The 24,502-nt window shown below is 40.6% G+C and overlaps 2 protein-coding genes and 1 pseudogene across 2 annotated transcripts in view; 2 read left to right on the forward strand and 1 right to left on the reverse strand.

Annotated features, from left to right (window-relative positions):
- The window catches only part of FBXL13 (F-box and leucine rich repeat protein 13), a 266,364-nt gene that overhangs the window by 230,239 nt on the left and 11,623 nt on the right, over window positions 1–24,502 (reverse strand). The window contains exons 2-3 of the mRNA XM_053608560.1: window positions 2,068–2,171; window positions 288–378 (exon numbers count right to left, since the gene is read on the reverse strand). Of these exons, the coding sequence (XP_053464535.1) occupies window positions 288–378; window positions 2,068–2,171 (195 nt within the window). The remainder of the gene's footprint in view (window positions 1–287; window positions 379–2,067; window positions 2,172–24,502) is intronic.
- Window positions 4,731–5,322, forward strand: LOC128598207 (prefoldin subunit 2-like). The gene has a single exon (XM_053608559.1). The coding sequence runs from the start codon at window positions 4,735–4,737 to the stop codon at window positions 5,200–5,202; it is 468 nt and encodes a 155-aa protein (XP_053464534.1). The 5' UTR covers window positions 4,731–4,734; the 3' UTR covers window positions 5,203–5,322.
- On the forward strand, window positions 16,741–18,689 carry LOC128560227 (microtubule-associated protein 10-like; annotated as a pseudogene).

The raw sequence follows: 24,502 nt of genomic DNA on the forward strand, positions 1-24,502 counted from the left end.
ATATAAAATCTAATTGGAAACTTCCATCAAAATTAAGATGTAATTCAAGTTGGGGGGAGAGGGAACAAGGGAAGAGGGGAGGAGGAAAGGGGATAGGGTGCTCCCAATTAATGGGCACAATGTAAGGGTATATGGCACACCTTTTGGGTGCTGGACACAACAACAAGAGGGATCTACCTAACAATGCAAATATTGTACCCTAGTTGTATGTACCCTCACATTAACCTGAAAGTTTAAAAAAAAACATAAGATGTATTATTTTAGAATTCCTGGTTACTAATAATTACCAGCTGATCATCCAGTCCAAAAAGTTGTTCCATGTAAGTTTCAGACAACCTTCGAATTTTCGGCTTCATTGATGGATCAATGAACATATCCCTTTAATAAATTATAAAATAAAGTCAAAAATTAATTTCATTTTATAGTAGTTAATTCCATAATTAAATCAATGATTCTTTTTTTTTTGACACAGAGTATCACGTAGTCACCCTCTGTAGAGTGCTGTGACGTCACAGCTCCCAGCAACCTCAAACTCTTGGGATCAAGCAATTCTCTTGTCTCAGCCTCCCCAGTAGCTGGGACTATAAGCACCTGCCACAAAACCATCTGTTTTTTCTATTTTTATATTTTTTTTAGAGATGGAGTTTCATACTTGCTCAGGCTGGTCTCAAACTTGTGATCTCAGACAATCCACCCAGAGTACTAGGATTACAGGCATCAGCCACCACAACTGGCTGAATTCAATGATTCTTATGGGTGGAATAAAAAGAAAGAGAAAGAAGAATCATTTTCCTTTGGAAGAAGCAGATCAGAATTACCCAGAAGACTTTTTCAAAATACCCTGCCAAGATTTTGCTGGGCCTTACAAGGAGAATGTGCTACCCTTTCCCAACTTGAAATACAATGGCCCTATGAATACATGTTACTAATGAGAGTACACGAGGTCTGACAATTAAGTTCTTGAACTCATCCTAGACAAAGTGCTACATATCATTATGCTTTCCTTTGAAATACTCCTTTTGGGAAGCTATGCAACAATCCCAGTGCCTATTCTACCCTTCAAAGCAATTTTGGAATTCTTTTTCTGGAATGGCTATCAGACTCGTCATCATATTACCCTTGATGTCCTGATTGTCATCAAAATGTCTTCCTTTAAATATTTCCTTTATCTTTGGGTAAAGAAAAAAAGTCATTGGGGTCCAGATTAGATGAGTGGGGAGGGTGCCCCAATACAGTTATTTGTTTACTGACCAAAAATTCTCTCAGAGACAGTGCCATGCAAGCTGGTGCATTGTTGTGATACAAGAGCTACACCTTTCTCATGCTAAGATTTTCACTTAAGATGCTCCTGTTTCTCTATTGATATTTTCTTGGTCTTTTATGGTCTCATAGTCACCTGATAATACTGACACAAAATTTGATGAACTTTTGCAATGTTTTCATCAGTTCTGCTTGTTACTGGCTGCCCTGACCTCTCTTCGTCAGTGAAGCTTTCTCTCCCCTTGATGTCCTTTCTCTCCCCTCACAAAAACATTTAATGCATTTGCATATCGCCATTTTCTTCATGGCATTATCTCCATAAACTTGGACTAACATGTCCCTGATTTCATTTCCACTCTTGTCATTTTTAATAAGAAATTTAATGTTTATTCCTTGCTCTTATTCAAGCTCCAACATTCTCACGACAGCACACAAAAATATGTTAATATTGAACACCACTCACCAAGACATCACCATATAGTGATACAAACACAGCTGTGAGACACTCATACACCAAGGGTAGGAAACCTTATTAAGTTGTTTGTACAACGCTACTGACATAAGCACACCATGGCAAATTCACAAACTCAATTGTCAGATCTTCATACCATGTTTCTCGAGTTGAGAACCAGTGGGCAAATTATTCATGTTTAAGTCTTTGGAACTTAAAAGCCTACACAGGGATCCTTAAACAATATTGAGATTGGAAGCATTGATTGGCAAGACCTTACTTGCTATACAGTGAACATTTTACGTTCAAAATATAATATTTCCCTATCATAAATCAAAGCAATACGTAGTGCTTACCACAGGAGACTTGTAAGACCATTTTCAATTATAACCATGATCATTTCCTCTAAATATCTCAGTGGATCCTCAGGACATGTAACAAGTATACCACATAACAGGGCCTAGAACAAAAGAAAATGAAATCCCAATGTTTCTGAATTCACAGATACACTTCCTCTTATACAATTAAAAAGTCAAATAATGTGACAATTTTTATTGAACATGCTTTTTACATACCCTCCTGAATTTATTCAGTGTTGATATTTTGCTAACAACAAATCAAAATACAGCTTACCTTGCCTCTTTCCAAAAAAAATCACCATAAATGACATAATCAAGTTGTTGTACCATGTTTTGAATTATGTGAGAAATTAAGTTCTTTATAGCCACTCTGAAAACATAATTGTGATTCTTTAGCTCGGCGATTTCTATTCTTTTTAAATATGAAAACATAGAATTTTAAATCAAAAATTTCTCAGACTCAACCATAAAAGAGATAAGAGAAAACCCACCATCAAAATCTACTGTGGGGCTCGGCACCTGTAACTCAGTGGCTAGGGTGCCAGCCACATACACCGGAGCTAGTGGGTTCAAACCCAGCCTGGGCCTGCCAAACAATAACGACAATTACAACAACAGCAAAAAAATAGCCAGGCGCCATGTGGGTGCTTGTAGTCCCAGCTATTTGGGAGGCTGCAGCAAGAGAATAGCTTAAGCCCAAGAGTTTGAGGTTGCTGTGAGCTGCAAACCACAGCACTCTACCAAGGGCGACATAGTAAGACTGTCTCAAGAAAAAAAAAACTACAGGGAATTCAAAAACTCTTTAAAAGTGTACTTGTGGGCCCAGCATGGTGGCTCACACCTCCAAATCCTAGCATTCCCAGAGGCCAAAGTGGGAGAATTGCTAGAAGCCAGGAGTTTGAGACCAGCCTGAGCAAGAAAGAGACCCCCATCTCTACAAAAAAATAAAAAAATTAGTTGGGGGGTGGTAGTACATTTTTAATCCCAACTACTCAGGAGGCTGAGCCAGGAGAATCACTTGAGTCCAGGAGTGTGAGTTTGCAGCAAGCTATTATGATGCAACTGCAACTAGCCCTGGCAACAAAGCAAACTCTCTCTCTAAAATAGCATTCACAACATCTAAGTATACATATTTGAAAAATTGAGGCATAGTACACATAGGCAGGAAATAAATAATTTACTGGATCTAAGATACCATTTAAAGCTCAAATATGAAACTCGGAAAGCTGCTGCTATCTCATTTTCTTCTACCAGCTCCCCACCCAAAAAAACTTTTCATTATGGAGTATTACTCCATTTGAGACAGAGAAAAAGAATTACAGCACACATCCCACAGAAAACACCTGGAATTCTCTTAAGCCATGTCTCTTTTCCTTTTTGATTCTCTATCTCCTAGTACCTCTATCTTGTGTGCATGTTTTGGGGATGGGAGTATACTTTTTTAGTCCTTCTCCCCAACATAGGATCCACTCTTGCTGCTTTTTTCTGCTCCTCTCTCTCAGAAACAAAATAATTCCATCGCTTGAGTTATACAGAGCAGTTCTTCCCACCCCTAAAGGCTAAGCAGAACTAGACCTAGGTCTTATCTTAGTCTCTCAGCAGTTCTCATAGCATTTCTTCAAAAATAAAAAAGATAATTTCTCCTAATTGGACCATGCATGATACAATTTCCCCCTTTGCAATAGTTCCATGGAGGGAAGGGAAAGGGTTTGAAAATAAAGAAATTTGGGGTTTTTTTTTTCTTTTTTGAGACAGAGTCTCACTATGTTACCCTTGGTAGAGTGCCATGGCATCACAGCTCACAGCAACCTCAAACTCTTGGGCTTAAGAGATCTCTTGCCTCAGCCTCCCAAGTAGCTGGGACTACAGGCGCCCACCACAAGGCCCGCCTACTTTTTGGTTATAGTTGTCATTGTTGTTTGGCAGGCCCGGGCTGCGTTTGAACCCACTAGTTCCAGTGTATGTGGCTGGCGCCGTAGATGCTGAGCTACAGGCGCCCAGCCAATAAAGGAGTTTTTAATGCTTGTCAGCACTTAGGTGACATCAAATTGTTATTTTTAAATCTCTATAAATGAAAAGATCTTAAAAATTATTGAAAGGGGCCAACTAGCTTCAATAATCAGAAGAGACTTCAGGAAGAGAAAGACATAGATGTCTCTCAGGGCCAGACTTAAGGGATTTTAAAGCAAACTGGACAGTTAAGGAAAGAACTGTGAGGTGAGAGCAAGACAAATGATTCTGATACCTGTGGATTGTAACTGTACCAACCCAGAAGTAATCTCAGCTGTCTAATCCCTATGTAAGTAAATTGTCACTGGAGAAATGAGAAGTTCATAAGCTTTCTATTTCTTTAGTGTCCCATGGATTCACAATTCACAGGCACGTTCTAATCCCCTGGCTGGGCTCAGAGAACTCAGCAAAGATAACTGCCTTTGGGAAAAGCCACAAGGTTCTTGCTCCAAGGTCGAGCAAAAATGAGTTAGTATAACCAATTCCACCCTCTCCTAAACTGGCAGGGTGATTCCTTGCTCACGTAATCAGTAATTTCTGATTCTTACATCTCTGACAAATGTGTAGAGCTATTAGTCCCTAAACAAAATATCGGATAATAACAGAGTCTATGTGATTTAAAAACAGATGTAATATTTTAGGTGGGCAGCAAAGATGGCGGAGAACAGTGGTCGTGCTGGCAAAAGCAGTGGGAGCAGCGTGGGGAAAGGGGCGGTGTTGGCAGAACAGGTAATTGCTGGCTTCAACCGCCCTTGGCAGGAACATCGAGGCCTGGCATCCAAAGCAGCTGAGCTGGAGATGGAATTGAATGAGCACAGCGTAGTGATTGACACCCTGAAGAAGGTAGATGAAACCCGCAAATGCTACCGCATGGTCAGAAGAGTGCTGGTGGAGCGGACTGTCAAAGAGGTGCTGCCTGCTTTGGAGAACAACAAGGAGCAGATACAGAAGATCATTGAGACACTGACACAGCAGCTTCAGGCAAAGGGAAAAGAACTAAATGAATTCCGGGAAAGGCACATCATTCGTCTCATCGGGGAAGATGAGAAGCCAGCAGCCAAGGAAAACTCAGAAGGAGCTGGGTTAGCTAAGGCCAGCTTAGCTGGAGTGTTGGTCTTCTAGGGACCAAGGCCTTTGCATTTTTTTTTCTACTCTGCCTCCCACTTCTAATTTCTCTTACTGTTATTATAATTTTCTCTGCTATTGTAATATTTTTTGTTAATTAAATGTTTTGGTCAGAAAAAAATAGATGTAATATTTTAAAGTTACAGATTAGCAACATAATCTTGAAAAAAGACATAGAACATAAAAACCGTTCATAAAATCATAAAAATAAACTTTGCTTCAAAATCGTGATTTGTAGCTTACGTATGCCCTCTGCTGAACAGATTTAGTTTTGCAAACTCTTTTCATCTTTCCTAAACATTAAACTCGAAATCAGAGCTCACAACTGCAAGAGTACTTTCTTGTTCTCAGATACAAACACTAAGTATGTATCTGTTTAAAACTTCTGCATATTATATCTGGCTTATCTCTGGTCCCTGTGGGCAAGCCCTGTTTGCTTGTGTAAACAATGTGCTGACTTCTGCTTGGCAGAATATTGAGAGAGAAACACAAGATTTCTAATTTTATTTATGTATTTATTTCTTTATTTTGAGGCAAAGTTCACTATGTCACCCTCGGTAGAGTGCCATGGCATCACAACTCACAGCAACCTCCAGCTCTTGGGCTTAAGCGATTCTCTTGCCTCAGCCTCCTGAGTAGCTGGGACTATAGGTGCCCGCCACAATGCCCAGCTTTTTTTTTGGTTGTAGTTGTCATTGTTGTTTTGCAAACCTGGGCTGGATTCGAACCCACTAGCTTCAGTGTATATGGCTGGCACCCTAGCGGCTAAGCTACAGGCACTGAGCCTCTAATTTTTTTTTTTTTTATGACCTACTGTCTGAAATTCTACCTACAGGGCTTGACCGTATGAGCTCCTATCTCAACAATCTCTTTGAAAATATAGGGTGGACATAAAGTTCATGTGCAATTTACTATGTTAAACTATTTTAAATTGCACCAACTTTATGTCCATCCTCAAATGCTTTTGGGAAAGAAGATCTCCAAAAAAACAAAACAAAACAAACAAAGAAAAAAAAAGAGCATGTTAAGCTAGTTCCCATAGTGGTGGAAAGAATATCTCAGAATTCTCAGAGACAGAAATCACACATACAGTGAGATGTAAGGATCAGAAGGCAATACTCAGTTTTCTTTCAATTCTATCCAGGTTCAAGCTCTGTATCTACATTAGGTATTTTTAAAACTTAATTTCTAAAATACTTTTCCTCAATCTTAATATAATTTACACATACTATTTTGCTGTCCAAATTGCCAAGTATCTGATCATTTAGATCATTTATTTCCAATCTAAAATTAAAGTTCAAAAGATGTTTAATTCCGAGGTATTAAATAAAAGCCCTCCAGTATCTGTTTATGTGTTTTGTATAAACAAGAGATTCAGAATGCATACGTCATATTAGACGCTGATGGTCTATGATGGAAAAGACCAGCTTGCTGTAAAACTGAGATCATAAATCATGAAAGAAGAGATTATTCTCTGATAGTATCGTGACGATTGATCACCGTGACTTCAAATTCATTTTTGAAATTACAAAAACATCTTTAACTCATAGGAATCCCAAAATCTAACCCAGATAAAAACAGATATTCTTGAATGTGCAGGGTGAAAATAAAGGGAAGAAGCAGAGTTCACACTTTGTCCCCAGGGCCCTCTCTGCTCCTGTAGATCATTCCCATTGGAGTCTTTAGACCCCTAGAATTCTGCAACAACAACAAAAAAAGGAAATACCATGGAAATCTACCAGTAGACAATTAGCTGCACACAGGCCTACCTGAAAGCCGAATAACAGTGAGAGGATTTTATACAGCTCATGTAGGAAACAAGATGTTCGGGAGACTTCAGCTGTGTGACCAGAAGAAAAAAAGACACTCACGTGGGCCTGCAACCAGGGCACCCAGCTGATAAGAAACCAGTGCATCCCAGCAATCAGTGCTTTGATGCTTCCTGTGTTTTCTTTATAATTCTTCAACAATAAATTTCATTTGAAAACGATATTGGAAAGGGAAAAGGGAAGCATTTTTCTGCCTTTAGACTATGATTTCATTATTTTTTTAATGTATGAACATATTTTCTGATTATAAAATAGTATTTTCTGATTATAAAAATAGTATTATAAAAACAGTCCTATGTAATTTGGAAAATTCAGAAAAAAATGCAAAGAATAAATAAAAACCAACCATCATCCTGCCCACCAGAAGTAACCTCTCCTTAAAAATTTTAATTTCAGGCAGTGCCTGTGGCTCAATGGGTAGGGTGCTGGCCCCATATACCGACGGTGGCGGGTTTGAACCCGGCCCCAACCAAACTGCAACAAAAAATAGCTGGGTGTTGTGGCAGGCACCTGTGGTCCCAGCTATTCGGGAGGCTGAAGCAAGAGAATCACCTAAGCCCAGAGTTGGAGGTTGCTGTGAGCTGTGTGACACCATGGCACTCTACCGAGGGCAATAAAGTGAGACTCTGTCTTAAAAAAAAAAAAAAAATTTTAATTTCAGTGGCTGGGCACAGTGGCTCCTAGCACTCTGGGAGGCTGAGGCAGGTGGATTGCTTGCGCTCAGGAGCTTGAGACCAGCCTAGGCAAGAGAGAGATCCCATCTCTACTAAAAATAGAAAAATTGAGGCAAAAGTATAGCTTGAGCCCAAGAGCTTGAGGTTGCTGTGAGCTAGGATGCCACAGCAACTTATTCAGGGCACCAGAGTGAGACTCTGTCTCAAAAAAAAAATTTTTTTTTCATTTCAGTCTTTTCTCAATGCATGTACTTTTTACAAAATTATCATACTATATAGTTTTTGTATTTTCTTTTTGCTAATTATTATTTCATAAACATTTCATGTCACCAAAGCATCACATAATGAGGTTGGTTGATAATGTCTTGTAAAAAGAATACCACAGGCTTGGCGCCTGTGGTTCAAGCGGCTAAGGCGCCAGCCACATACACCTGAGCTGGCGGGTTCGAATCCAGCCCAGGCCTGCCAAACAACAATGACAGCTGCAACCAAAAAATAGCCAGGCGTTGTGGCAGGCGCCTGTGGTCCAAGCTACTTGGAGGCTCTGTCTCTAAAAAAAAAAATATATATATATATATATATAAAATATCATAAATGCTTAATATTTTCTTTTCCTGAGAAAGAGTCTCACTTTGTCACCCTTGGTAGAGTGCCAAGGCATCATTGCTCACAGTAACCTCAAACTCTTGGACTCAAGTTATTCTCTTGCCTCATCTCCCAAGCAGCTGAGACTACAGGCACCTGCCACAATGCCCAGTTAATAATTTCTAAATCGTTGGCCAATTATGTTGTTTCTTTTTCCCATTATTAAAAATTATATATGTAATATATAGTACATATTAACAATTATCACTACGAATGATGAAATGTACATATCTTCATCTCTGATTACTTCTCAAAGGCAGATTTCTATAAAAATTTAGAATCAAAAGGTTTATACTGTATATCTTCATACATATTTCAAAATTGCTTTCCCAAAAGGTATTATCAATTTATACTCTCATCAGCAAACAGTGAGAGCATCCATGTCACCTCACCCTTGCCAACACTAAAATCAACCTGAAAAAAAAAGAAAAAGAGAGACAGCATCTTGTTCTGTGGCCCAGGCTTGGAGTACAGTTGTGCAATCATAGCTCACTGCAGCTTCAAACACCTGGGCTCAAGGGATCGTCCACCTCAGCCACCAGAGCATCTCGGATTACAGGAAAGCACCACCACACTCAGCTTCTTCTTTTCTTTTCTTTTTTTTTTTTTTTTTAAGAAAGAGTCTTACTAGCTACAGGCGCCAAGCCTTTTTTAAAAAACAGTGGTCTCTCCCACTGGTCTTAAATTCCTGGCTTCAAGTGCTCTTCCTGCCTTGGCCTCTCGAGTGCTAGGATTACAGATTTCAGCCACCATGCCCAGCCCAAAATCTATAAAATTTTTATTTCTGTTAATTTGGAGGATGAAAAATAGCAATTTATTTTTATCTACATTATGTTTTTATCAATGGGGCTGAATTTTCTAACATTTACTAATTATCTCTGATTTTCTATACATTTTATTTGCTCTTAACTGTGACAGGCCTCATTTAGATAGCCAGACAGATACAAAAGTAACCAAAAAGAGAATATCCCAAAGGAATGGTAAAATTCAAAAAAAGACAGAGGGGAGCCACTTGCGCTCAGGAGCTTGAGACCAGCCTGGGTAAGAGAAAGTCTCATCTCTACTAAAAATAGAAAAATTGAGGCAAAAGTATCGCTTGAGCCCAAGAGCTTGAGGCTGCTGTGAGCTATGATGCCACAGCAACTTATTCAGGGCGCCAGAGTGAAATTGTCTCAAAAAAAAATTTTTTTTTTTATTTCTGTGGACACTAGTGGAGAAGTCTCCTCTAGGGTCCTTTCTCAGATAAAGGGTTTTATGGTTTACTTCACAAACCCTAACAAACTCTAACAATTTAGTCCATGACTTGGGTTCTTATCATTTCTCTAATTTCCACAATAAAAATCTAATCCCTGTGATTCCTGAAGTAAATTTTGAAGTGGACATCAAATTCTTGATAACAAGTGCCCCAAGTGTGTGACCCCTCTAATAGGTGGGATGGGGGTAGCCAACCTGACTGCTGGATTTTATGTTCAGTAGACAACCCCTCCATCTTTGCTGTGCCACTCAGACTCCTCCTAAAGTTTCAAAACCTGTGCTGCAGTTGAGAAGAACCACCTCTTCAGTGATCATTTCTGGGCTTGGTGCCCATAGCACAGTGGTTACGACGCCAGCCACATACAACCAGGCTGGCGGGTTCGAACCTGGCCTGGGCCTGCCAAACAATGCAACAAAAAATAGCCAGGCATTGTGGCAGGCACCTGTAGTCCCAGCTACTTGGGAGGCTGAGGCAAGAGAATCACTTAAGCCCAAGGGCTTGGTTACTGTGAACTGTGATACTATAGCACTCTACCATGGGTGACATAGTGAAACTCTGTCTCAAAAAAAAAAAAGATCGGGCAGCGCCTGTGGCTCAGTGAGTAGGGCACTGGCCCCATCTACCAAGGGTGGCGGGTTCAACCTAGCCCCAGCCAAACTGCAATCAAAAAATAGCTGGGCATTGTGGCGGGCGCCTGTAGTCCTAGCTGCTCTGGAGGCTGAGGCAAGAGAATCGCATAAAAAAAAATCATTTCTGGGTGAAGGGTAATTTTCCTTGCCTTATTAAATTTGTCAATATAGTCAGACCTGCACTGAATATGGTAGCCACTAGTTACACATCAGGCTATTGAGCATTTCAAAAGTGGCTAGTCCATATCAAAGTGTGCTAAGTGGAAATGACACATTCAAGTTTTGAATACTTACATGATTTTATATTAAATCCATGTTGAAATATATTTTAGATGGATTAGTTCATATAAAATAATTAAAGTTGATTTCATGTGTTGTATGACACCCAAATTGATAAATGTCAAGAGAGCTTAGGAAACAAATTTTGAGCTAAAAACAGATTCCAGTTCATAGCTGCAAGTCATTGAGGTGTTTTCTAACTAGTACCTGGTAGAGAACCAACAAATATTTGCTGATAGAATGTTCCAGTGGTACCCCCTTAGCTGACCACTCTTACCATTCCCCAAGAAAAAAGGGCCCACTGATGCCAAGAGTCTAATCTGTCAAAAAAATAAAAATAAAAATTACCTGACTAACTTGAATTGAACATAAAATCCAGCAGGTGTGTGAACCTCTTGAAGCCCACAAAGGCTTTCCAAGGAATATATATAAAGGAATCCATTTCCAGATCCTCACCTTTCCTATGTACAGTCAAACTTCTGAATCCCTGGGTCGTGCATCCATGGATTCAACCAAACTCAAGTCTAATTTTCAAAAACACTGATCTATACTAAACATGTATAGACCATTTTTCCTTGTCATTATTCCCTAAAGCATTGGTTCTCAACCTTCCTAATGCTACAACCCTTTAATACAGTTCCTCATATTGTGGAACTGGCCACAACCCTCTAATACAGTTTCTCATGTTCCTTCATGAAGTAGCAATGAAAATAATTTTATGGTTGCGGGGTCACCACAACATAAGGAACTGTATTAAAGGGGCGCGGCCTCAGGACGGTTGAGAACCACTGCCCTAAAGAATACGGTATATCAACCATTTACACAGTACTTATATTGTAATAGGTATTATAAGTAATTTTGGGATGATTTAAAGTATACAGAAGGATATGCATACATTATATGCAAATATATGGGCATTTTATATAAGGGACATGAGCATCAAAGGGTTTTGGTACCCTCAAGACCTGGAACAAAGCCCCCATGGATACCAGTGGAAAACTATTCTTTCTTAAAATCAATCCACCTGATTTTGTTGCATATTGCAATCTTCTTTTCCTACGTTTTTCCCTTTCACGATCATTCTCTCCCACTTTAGAATGTAAAGTGGAATCTTACTATAAAGAAATCTAAGATAGAGAGACTGAGAAACTTGCTCACAGTCACCCAATTAATAGGAAGCCAAGAATCAAACCTAGGCAATTTTATAACAAAATATAATCCCTTCATCTTGCTTCAGACACTTTAGGTTTGAAGTAACAAACTTACCTTAACATGTAATTTATTGGTTCCCATGACAAAACTTATTCAGGCCACTAGCAGCCTGATCTCTTCCCATTTCCCACTACGGCCTCCTCAGAATTCACTTCAATCTAAAATTATCTCTCTTTGTGGACACAAGATAACTGCCAACTGCTTCCAGGGTTATACGCTTCCCCATCAACATCCAGAGGTAGTATATCTCTGTGCCAGCATTCCAATTGGCAACCTGATATAAATCACTTTGGACCACAGCTTGTTCTCTCCTGTGATCCTATTCTGCCCCATAACACACAACTTGGTCACAAATATTGTGGCCAGGGAAATTGAATACAATTGTTGTTGCAAGCCAGTCAGGGTCCCACCCCAGAGAAGGGGATAGTCAGTTTCCTTGAAACACTCTGGCTATGTGATGCAAGAGGTAGATTATGGAATAAGAATGCAGGAAATAACTTTACCTCTGTCATGTTTACATGGATGGAGCTGAAACATATTCTTCTTAGCAAAGTATCTCAAGAATGGAAGAAAAAGTATCCAATGTACTCAGCCCTACTATGACACCCATTTATAGCACTGATATGAAAGCTACAACCCAACTATAACCCAAGAAGAGGAGGAGGGAGGGAGGGGATAGGAGGGGACGGGGAGTGGATGGGTAGAGGGAGAGTAATTGATGGGAACATACCTATGGTGCATTTTACAAGGGTACGTGTTAAATTTACTGAGTGTAGAGTATAAATGTCTTAACAAAATAAGAAAATGCAGTGAATGCTATGTTAACCAGTTTCATGAAAATATTGCAAATGGTATATAAAACCAGCACATTGTACCCCATGGTTACATTAATGTACACAGCTATGATTTAATTAAAAAAAAAAAAAAAGATAGGTAAAGACAAAAAGAAAAAGAATGTAGGAAATATTAGGAAGAGGGAAGTAGATGTTATATAAGAAAACTATGAATGTCCAGTACACATCCACTCCTAGAGAACACAGAAAAGAAAGAAAAAAAGAGCCATATATGGGGGTGGAGCAAGATGGCAGCCAAGTAACAGCTTCCCTGAAACTGGGCACAGTGAGTCTGGGGAGATAAGACTCCAGTCATCTCTGGCTGGTGGGATCTGCCTATAATCATCCCTTTGAGGATACAGGGAGTCAGCAAGGGACTTCTGGACCCCAAGAGGAGGAAAAAAAACAGTGGAAAACTGAAAAGTGGCTGCATGTGTTCAATCGACCTAATCCCGCCAGCAGCCATAAGTACAACCAGCAGTGAGACTGCAAACCGGAAAGGCCTTACCTGTGAACTGTTTCGGTGTTTTTGGACTTGGCACTCAGTTGAACTGCATTGGGAAGAGCTTGAGCACAAGTGTGGAGAACTTTGGGCATTGTCTAGGGCCCCAGACTGAGCTGCTGAGCCGGACAGAGCTAACAGTGTTCGGCTATGGGCCACAGGGAGCCATTGTGAGAGAACTGTCCCGGCAAGCTCCGCCCTCAGGACCGGGTGGGAGCTAGTAACCTAGTGACTGAGCAGCCTAAAGGCGGGAACTGAGCTGCCTTACAGCCTTAAACCTCAGGGGGAGAGTGAGACCGGTTTTGGCACACAGGAGCCTGGGTAGAGTGCCGTGGCGTCACAGCTCATAGCAACCTCAAACTCCTGGTCTTGGTGCCACCCGGACCTCCATAAGAGCTGCACCGTGACCCCCGACCCGCAATCCACGCCCGCCAGGTCTCCTCAGGCCCTGACCAGAAACTGCGGGAGCCGCACAACCCTGCGTCCTCCCTCCTGTACCCTCCCCGCCTCCACAATGACCTGCTCGTCTGGCCAGGGACTCTGGTAGCTGTGTGCCCTCCAAAGCCCTCCCTGACTCTGCACAGAGTGCTTCTACTGGCCAAAGACTGCTGGAGCCTTGGGCTCTCTGTGCCAAAGTCACTGGGTGCCAGGCACTCCCAGAACTGTGTACACCACCTCCCGCACTGTTGCTGGATCCGGGTGTGTCACACTCCTGAGCTGCTTCCACAACCAGAACTCCCTGACTGGGGCAGCCCCAGAGAAACTATACAGGGTCACTCCCTACAAAGATCCAGCAACAATAGAGTGATCCCGCTGGGGTCTAATCTTAGAGAGACACAACCCCAACTCTGAGGATGGCCAGAGGCAACGGTGAAAAACAATCATGAGGCGAAATCAACAGAAAAACTCTGGCAATGAACAATAGGGCAGACACAGCACAAGATCCCATGCACAAACAGCTGAGATGTCAGAAATCGAATTCAGAATCTGGATAGCAAATAAGATAAAATTAGAATTCCTAGCAGTAACCCAAAAGATATCTCAAGAATTCAACAAATTCAAAGACCAAATGACCAAAGATTTTGACACATTGAGACAAGAAGTTCTAGCCCTCAAAGATCTGAGAAACACAGTAGAATCCCTCAGTAACACAATGGAGCAAGCAGAAGAAAGGATTTCTGACATTGAAGACAAAGCTTTCGAATGCACCCAAACTCTCAAAGAGGAAGAGAAATGGAGGCAAAAACAGATCACTCACTCAGAGAGCTCTGGGATAATTCGAAGAAGTGGCTTCACAAGGCAGAGGCTCTTCTCCATGACATTATGAAGGAAAACTTTCCAGACATGCCAAGAGATTGAAATTCAGATAGCAGACAGTTTCAGAACTCCAGCAAGACTCAACCCAAACAAGACATCTCCCAGACACATCATAATCAATTTCACTAAAGTTAATATGAAGGAGAAAATTCTGAAAGCAGCCACATGAAAGAAAACCATCACCTACAAGGGCAAGAATATTAGAATAACTGCAGATCTCTCTGCTGAAACCTTTTAAGCTAGAAGAGGATGGTCATTGACATTTAATCTCCTAAAACAAAATAACATTCAACCCAAGATCCTGTATCCAGCTAAACTGAGTTTCATTTATGACGGAGAAATTAAATAGTTCATTGCCATTCACATGTAGAAGAAATCTGCCATAACTAAACCAGTTCTCCAGGATATTCTCAGACCTATCCTTCATAAAGACCACCGTAACCCTCCACCACAAAAGTAAACCCACCCAGAAAATTTTAATCAAATTCCCAACTTCCACACTCGCAAAAGGGTTAAAAATGTCCACCGGACTCTCGAAAGGCTTATCAATATTCTCAATTAATGTGAATTGTTTAAATTGTCCTCTAAAGAGGCACAGGTTGGCTGACTGGATACAAAAACTCAAGCCAGATATCACTGCATAGAAGAAACTTCATCTTACATTAAAAGACAAATATAGACTCAAAGTGAAGGGATGGTCATCTATACTCCAGGCAAATGGAAAGCAGAAAAAAGCAGGCATTGCAATCCTATTCACAGACATAATAGGCTTTAAACCAACCAAAATAAGGAAGGATAAGGATGGACACTTCATATTTGTTAAAGGTAATATTCAATATGATGAGATTTCAATTATTAATATTTATGCACCCAACCAGAATGCACCTAAATTTATAAGAGAAACTCTAACAGACATGAGCATCTTGATTTCTTCCAGTTCTAGTAGTTGGAGATTTTAACACCCCTTTAGCAGTGCTGGATAGATGCTCCAAAAAGAAGCTAAGCAAAGAAATCTCACATTTAAACTTAACCATTCAACATCTACAGAACATTTCATCCCAACAAAACCGAATACACATTTTTCTCATCAGCCCATGGAACATACTCCAAAATCGACCACATCCTAGGCCACAAATCTAACCTCAGAAAATTTAAAATAATATAAATTATTCCTTGCATTGTCTCAGACCATCATGGAATAAAAGTTGAATTCAGTAACAATAGGAACCTGCATACCCATACAAAAACATGGAAGCTAAACAACCTTATGCTGAAGGATACATGGGTTATAGACAAGATTAAGAAGGAAATCACCAAATTTTTGGAACAAAACAACAATCAAGACACTAATTACCAGAACCTCTGAGATACTGCAAAGGCACTCCTAAGAGGGAAATTTACAGCACCGTAAGCCTTCCTCAAGAAAACAGAAAGAGAGGAAGTTAATAACTTAATGGGACATCTCAAGCAACTGGAGAATGAAGAACACTCCAACCCCAAACCCAGCAGAAGAAAAGAAATAACCAACATCAGAGCAGAATTAAATGAAATTGAAAACAAAAGACTTATACAACAGATCAATAAATCCAAAAGTTGGTTTTTTGAAAAGATCAATGAAACAGATAAACCTTTGGCCAACCTAACCTGGAAAAAAAGAGTAAAATCTCTAATTTCATCAATCAGAAATGGTAACGATGAAATAACAACAGACCCCACAGAAATTCAAAAAATCCTTAACGAATACTACAAGAAACTCTACTCTCAGAAATATGAAAATCTGAAAGAAATCGGCCAGTACCTGGAAGTACACCACCTACCAAAACTTAGCCAGAACGAAGTGGAAATTTTAAACAGGACTATATCAAGTTCTGAAATAGCATCAACTAAAATTTCCCTAAAAAGAAAAGCCCAGGACCAGATGGCTTTATGTCAGATTCTACCAAACCTTTAAAGAAGAACTAGTACCTATATTACTAAACCTCTTCCAAAATATAAAAAAAGGAATATTACCCAACACATTCTACAAAGCAAACATCACCTTGATCCCCAAACCAGGGAAAGACCCAACAAGAAAAGAAAATTATAGACCAATATCACTAATGAATATTGATACTAAAATACTTGATAAGATCCTAACAAACAGAATCCAACAGCACATCAAAAAATTATACACCACGACCAAGTGGGATTTATCCCAGGGTCTCAAGGCTGGTTCAGTATATGTAAATCTATAAATGTAATTCAGCACATAAACAAACTAAAAAATAAGGACCATATGATTCTTTCGATTGATGCAGAAAAAGCTTTTGATAATATCCAGCATCCCTTCATGATCAGAACACTTAAGAAAATTACTATAAACACCTCCTGCACAAGTTAAAATCACTATTGAGCCTCAAATGAAGGTACCCGAGGAGTTGGATGGAGCTTTTCCAGAAAAAAAGCATATAAATTCCCCAACACACAGGAGGTCTCTAAAACATACAAATTTTGCAACAGATGAGAGTCCTCCAGTGCTTGTAAATCCTCCACTTATTCAGGATATAGGAGCAGTTAATCAAACTACATGTCCTACTCAAACTGACCAAAATAAAATTAATACAATAAAGCAGCTGCCTTTACTAAATGCTTTGTTGGTTGAATTGTCCTTGTTATATGACCAACCGGTGGCAAGTCCTACTCATATACATCCTCATTTAGCCTGGTTATACAGAGCTGAGGATAAGAAGGGATCAGAATCTTTTGCCAAGTCCACATGTGGGACTAAATCTAAAGAGAATAAGCTTTCAACGGAGGAACATGAAAAGTCAGTCAGTCCACACCATAAAAAGCAACAAGTTGAAAACCCTAAAAAGGTAAACATTTTGAAAAGAGCAGTGGTACCCCTCAAAAAAGAGCTCCAAGAGGTAGGCTACTTTATGGCTTAACAAATACCCTAAGACTTCGTTTAAAACAAACAAATCCTGATATGTTGGTAGTACATGAAAAGAGAGAACAGTACAGAAAAATGCAAGCACAAATATTGGGCACAAAACTGAGAATTCCATCGTCCAAAATCAAAATATTAGGTTTTACAGAACAAAGTCAGAAGCCACATCAACTACCTAAGCATAAGTCTTTAGAGTCAGATGTATCTTTTGCTGAAAATAGTGATACCTCAGGGCAAATTAGTGGATTTTTTTGATGAGCCCAGCACAACTAAAGAAATTAAACTGAAATGTGCAACTGATAAGAAGAGAGATGATTGTGGTAAAAGTAGAACCAGTAATGGTTCACTGGGGGAAATTTCCAGAAAAAAAGCATATAAATAATGGAATGTGAGTCCTGCACATTCCATTATTTCAGAAATGTTTACCCATACAAATGTTTTGGGAAGTGAAGTGGAAGTTCAAAGTCCATATGTTTTTCTACAAGATACTGTTGACAGAATTTTAGTAGATGAAGAAATAGATAAAGGGCCAGGCAAAACTACAGATAATGATATCTTACTGCTAATGTGAATGAAAATAAAGCAAGTGGAAATAGTTGGTATGAAAACATCTCAGAACTGAAGTACTCAGATGACTTCACCAGCTCTTGCTGTTCTGAAGATTTCTATACCACTGAAGACACCAACAAAAGTTTATGAGCTCATGATAGCAGTCCAGAGACAGAAAATCCAAAACCCACTCAAAATATAAGTAAGTCTAGTGAAACAAGATTGTTCATAAAGAAAAACAGCAGTGAAAAGAGTTCTATTCTTAGCCCACCATTTTCAGCAGGGTCACCAGTACATTCATACAGAAAATCTCGTATTTCAAAGACGAAGGATAAAAGTTTGGAGGAAGCATCTAGTATCTCTACCAGTGATTTATCTTCATCACAATGGACTGAAGGAAAAGAAAACCAGATAGACCAAAATGGTATGCATACTTCTAAAGTTGTAAAGAGAGGTCAAGACATCTCTGTTAAACTTAAAACAAGAACTGGTTGCAAATCTTTAGAAAAAAGTCAGTTGCTGCAGACATCTCAAATGAGTTCTTATCTGCCTTCTAATTTGTCAGAACTAGAACTTAATGTTCTTGATAACAGTACATCAGATCACTTTGAAGAGGATGACTTTGGTTCACTAAATATTTCCAAGCAATGTAAAGACATATGTGAATTAGTAATAAATAAACTTCCAGGATACACAGTGTAAAAGCATAATTTGAAACAAACATGTTTTAAACAACTTACGTGTACTGTTAGTGAAAAAAATTTAAATATTAGTAACGTTATTTTAGTATGTAAATTATGTCTTTTTAAGAAATAAAAATGTCATTTCTTTGATGTTAAAAAAAAAAAAAAAAAGAGGGCTGCGCCTGTGGCTCAGTCGGTAGGGCGCAGGCCCCATACACCGAGGGTGGCGGGTTCAAACCCAGCCCGGCCAAACTGCAACCAAAAAATAGCCGGGCGTTGTGGTGGGCGCCTGTAGTCCCAGCTACTTGGGAGGCTGAGGCAAGAGAATCGCTTAAGCCCAGAAGTTGGAGGTTTCTGTGAGCTGTGTGAGGCCACGGCACTCTACCGAGGGCCATAAAGTGAGACTCTGTCTCTACAAAAAAAAGAAAAAAAAAAAAAAAAGAAAATTACTATAGAAGGGACATTTCTTAAACTGATAGAGGCCATCTACAGCAAACCCACAGCCAATATCATATTAAATGGAGTTAAATTGAAATCATTTCCACTTAGATCAGGAACCAGGCAAAGTTGCCCATTGCCTCCATTGCTCTTTAACATTGTAATGGAAGTTTTAGCCATTGCAATTACAGAAGAAAAGGCAATCAAGGGTATCCACATAGGGTCTGAAGAGATCAAACTTTCACTCTTCGCAGATGATATGATCGTGTATCTGGAAAACACCAGGGATTCTACTACAAAATTTTAGAAGTGATCAAGGAATACAGCAATGTCTCAGGCTACAAAATCAACACCCCATAAATCTGTAGCCTTTATATATACCAACAACAACCAAGCCGAAAAAACAGTCAAGTACTGTATTCCTTTCACAGTAGTGCGAAAGAAGATGAAATATTTGGGAGTATACCTAACAAAGGATGTGGAAGATCTCTACAAAGAGAACTATGAGTAGCGGCCAGCAGTGGTGGCTCACGCCTGTAGTCCCAGCACTGTGGGAGGCCGAGGTGGGTGGACTGCCTGAGCTCAGAGGTTCAAGACCCATAAGAGCAGCAGTCAACCAGAGTAAGACCCCGTCTCTACCAACAACATCAAAAACAGCCAGCATCACAGGAGAAAGAAGAAAATCAACAAAAAAAGGAGTACTTCAAACAAAGAAGAATGAACAAGCACAGTGAAATTAAAAATAATAATAAAAAAAAACTTTTTTTTAAAAAGAAAAGAAGTAGCTGAATATGTTAACAAATGGAAAAACATACCATGCTCATGGCTGGGAAGAATCAACATTGTTAAAATGTCTATACTACCCAAAGCAATATATAATTTTAATGCAATTCCAATTAAAGCTCCATTGTCATATTTTAAAGATCTTGAAAAAATAATACTTCGTTTTATATGGAATCAGAAAAAACCTCCAATAGCCAAAACATTAATCAGCAATAAAAACACAGCAGGAGGAATCACGCTACCAGACCTGCAACTGTACTATAAATCGATAGTGATCAAAACAGCATAGTATTGGCACAAAAACAGAGAAGTAGATGTCTGGAACAGAATAGAGAACCAAGACATGAATCCACCTGCTTACCATTATTTGATCTTTGACAAGCCAATTAAAAACATTCAGTGGGGAAAAGATTCCGTATTGAACAAATGGTGCTGGGTGAACTGGCTGGCAACCTGTAGAAGATTGAAACTGGACCCACACCTTTCACCATTAACTAAGATAGACTCTCACTGGATAAAAGATTTAATTTATAGTTTCATTAAGACATGAAACTATAAAAATACTTGAAGAAAGTGCAGGGAAAACTCTTGAAGGATTTGGCCTGGGTGAATATTTTATGAGAAGGACTCCCCAGGCAATTGAAGCAGTACCAAACATACACTACTGGGACCTGATCAAACTAGAAAGCTTCTGCACAGCCAAGAACATAGTAAGTAAAGCAAGCAGACAGCCCTCAGAATGGGAGAAAATATTTGCAGGTTATACCTCCGATAAAGGTTTAATAACCAGAATCCACAGAGAACTCAAACATATTAGCAAGAAAAGAACACGTGACCCCATCTCAGGGTGGGTAAGGGACTTGAAGAGAAACTTCTCTAAAGAAGACAGACGCACGATCTACAAACACATGAAAAAAAGCTCATCATCCTTAATCATCAGAGAAATGCAAATCAAAACTACTTTGAGATATCACCTAACCCCAGTAAGAGTAGCCCACATAACAAAATCCCAAAACCAGAGATGTTGGCTTGGATGTGGAGAAAAGGGCACACTTCTACACTGCTGGTGGGAATGCATACTAATACATTCCTTCTGGAAGGATGTTTGGAGAATACTTAGAGACCTAAAAATAGACCTGCCATTCGATCCTATAATTCCTTTACTAGGTTTATACCCAGAAGACCAAAAATCACAATATAACAAAGACATCTGTACCAGAATGTTTATTGTAGCCCAATTCATAATTGCTAAATCATGGAAGAAGCCCAAGTGCCCATCGACCCACGAATGGACTAACAAATTGTGGTACATGTATACCATGGAATATTATGCAGCCTCAAAGAAAGATGGAGACTTTACCTCTTTCATGTTTACATGGATGGAGCTGGAACATATTCTCCTTAGCAAAGTATCTCAGGATTGGAAGAAAAAGTATCCAATGTACTCAGCCCTACTATGAAGCTAATTTATAGCTATCACATGAAGGCTATAACCCAACTATAGCACAAGACTTTGAGGAAAGGGCCAAGAAAGGGGAAGGGAGGGGGTGGTTAGGGTGGAGGGAGGGTAATAGGTGGGGCCACACCTACGGTGCATCTTAGAATGGGTACAGGCGAAACTTACTAAAGGCAGAATACAAATGTCTACATACAATAACTAAGAAAATGCCATGAAGGCTACGTTGAACAGTTTGATGAGAATATTTCAGACTGTATATGAAACCAGCACATTGTACCCCTTGATTGCACTAATGTACACAGCTATGATTTAGCAATTAAAAAAAAAAAGTGCCATGTATAATATGTACTTTTTTGTCCAAATTTTTGAGGGAAAAATAAGGATGCACATTATACATGGATAGTAGGGCTCCAAAGCAGGGGAGCACAGAGGGCCTCTGGGCCATGGTACCCTCCCACCAGGGCCCACAATGCACATGAGGTCCCAATCCAGGAGGATCTGGGATCCAGTAGGAGCACTCTGGAGCAGCCTCTGCTGAACCACAATCAGGGGAAGGGGCAATGGCAGGGTAGGCTACAGCTGTGCAGGGTGAGGACTGAGGCCTGAAGCCTGGCCATGTAGAAGGGGCCATGAAGCTGCACAGGCCCCAGAAACCCACCTGGCTGTCCACAGGCTGAGCAGCCTCAGAAGCTTCTGCCTCACTGGACACATGCATGGCCACAGCAGTAGCCCCAATGTAGCAGGAAAGGCTACAATAATACCTTCCATCCCCAAATGCTTTTTGGGGATGGAAGGTATTATAAATACCATTATTTTTGTGACTTTGATATACCTCCCATCAGGAAATGGAGTCTAGCCAGGCATGGTGGCTCATGCCTATAATAGTAGCCCTTTAGGAGGGCTTTGGTGGGAAAACTGCTTGAACCCAGGAGTTCAAGACCAGCCTAAGCAACATACCAAGACCCCATCTCTACAAAAAACATTGAAAACAAAATTAGCTGGGAATCTCGGCACATGCCTGTAGTCCTAGCTACTAGGGAGACTGAAGTAAGAGGATCACTTCAGCCAAGGAGTTTAAAGTTACAGTGAGGTATGATGGCTCAATGGCACTCTAGCCTCGGTGACAGAGTGAGAGCTTATCTCAAAAGTAAAAGAGAGGTAGGGAGGGAGGGAGGGAAAGAGAAAGGACTACCTGGACTGAAGCCTTCACCTCTTCACCCTGTAGAGAGGAAAGGAAGAACCTTATCTGTCCTATACTTTTCTTTTTTTATACAATGTCCAATAAAAATATGAAATTATAAGATTTGTATACAGGCAGGGAAATGTGATAAATAATCAACAAACACCAGAAGCAGACCCTTAGATGATGTAGATATTCAACTTAACAGACAGTGATTTCAAAATAACAACCAGGCCAGGCACAGTAGTTTATACCTATATACTAGCACTTAGAGAGGCTGAGGCCAAAGAATGGCTTGAGGCCAGGAGTTCAAGATCAGTTTGAGCAACAGAGTGAGACTCTATCTCTGCAAAGAAAAAAAAAAATAGAAAAATTAGCCAGGCATGGTGGCACACACCTGTAGTCCCAGCTACTTGGGAGGCTGAGTCAAGAGGAACGCTTGAGCCCAGGAGTCTGAAATGGCAGTGAGCTATGATGGGGCCACCACACTCTACCCCAGGCAACAAAGAGAGACCCTATCTCAAAATAAATAAATAAGTAAAATAATCATTAACAAGTTAAAGAGAGCAGTAAGGAAAAGACAGATGAATAAAAAGATGCAAGAGTTTAATAATCATGATATATAAAAAAAGAATCAAATGGACATTCTAGACCTGAATTAAGATTTCATTTGGGGGCAGAGGCAAGATGGCCAACTGGAGCCAGCTTTCCACAGAGGCTCCTATCCAGAAGGAGACATAAAGGGGAGAAGTTTAACAAGTAAGTTGATGGTTTGGAGCTGAGCTGAAGAATGCACATCAACCCTGCTGAGGCAAGCTGCAACCCCCAAGGAAACAAACAATAGGTACAAAATCCATGGCCAAGCAGATGCAAGTCCCCTCCCCCATGAGAACATACTTTCTGCAAACAAGTGAGCAGAGTTGAGATATCCTCCTATTTTATCCCATGGGAGAGACCCTCTAAAAACCGGAACTCCTTCCCCAGAAAAAACCTACCAGTGTGCCATGGCACTCTCCCACCAGGCAGAAAACTGTATAAAACTGTATATATTCTCTACCTGCAATTCAGAACTCCCAGCACTCCCCTCCACTCTCACCCCAAGGTCTGGAGGCCTGTCCCCCAGGAGTCCAGATTCTTGGGCATTTTCTTGAGAGGTGTGGACAAGGCATGGGCTGTTGCAGGTCTGTACTAATTCTGTGGCACAGGAGTAAGAAGAGTAAGAAGATGGTGAACTGAAGGAACCATACAGGAGAGGGAGAGGCAGTGCCCCACGGCACAAAGCAGCAGCAGCAACAGTGGGAACACTAGGGCTCACACCCCTGGGGATATTTCAGAGAGACACTCCCTGCCTCTCTGGGCAACCAGAGGAAGCCAGGCATCTTCTCCTGTGGCAGCCATTGGCGGAATAGATCTGGGACAAAAATGCAGGCCCCATGAGTAAAGGGTATGCCTGAGGTGGTACCTGCCAGGGCAAGGTGTGCCAGGATGGAGACTAGAATACACACGGGCAGAGACGGCATACCCCCAGGGCAGGGCTGACTCAGAAGGACTGCTTTAGTGAACCTAAGAAGCACCTGGCCCCCAGAAGATCATAGCTGAGGCAAAAGCAGGTGGGCAGAGGCTGGAACTGAGAGCTGAGTGTGAGGTCTAACCATGCCCACTCCAATACAGAGAGCAGCAGAGACAGACACGCCAGCTCTGGGCAGCGGCACAGACCAGGGCTGAGTCGCAGTTTCTGTGAATTCAAACAGCCCTTGATCTGCAGGGGAATATAGCTGGGACAGAAACAAATTCTGTGAAAATGTAAGTGTCAGGAACATCAATCAGGGACAGGGCTGGAACTGAATCAACCGCCCCCGCTTCCATTAAGCACTGAGGTTGTCAGGCCTCAGATTCTCCTGCCAACGTGTGGCAGAGCACAGTGGCCTGGCCAAGAAGACATAGATCTCCCTGTGACTCAGGCAGGAGTAAACCCCTGGAGCATCTGTTCATTGGAGGTAACTGGGTCCCAGCCCTGAAGGGTTACTAGTGACTGGGTGTGACAGAGGTGCAAGGTGGGGAAGGAGGCATCAACTTTCCCAAACTAATTAATTTGCTGGGT

Source organism: Nycticebus coucang, chromosome 11 (genome assembly GCF_027406575.1).
Source record: "Nycticebus coucang isolate mNycCou1 chromosome 11, mNycCou1.pri, whole genome shotgun sequence".
NCBI classification, from domain to species: Eukaryota; Metazoa; Chordata; class Mammalia; order Primates; family Lorisidae; genus Nycticebus; species Nycticebus coucang.

Bases quoted from the DNA above. Each gene is read 5' to 3' on its own strand.
- LOC128598207 (XM_053608559.1), top strand. From the start codon at position 4,735: ATGGCGGAGAACAGTGGTCGTGCTGGCAAAAGCAGTGGGAGCAGCGTG.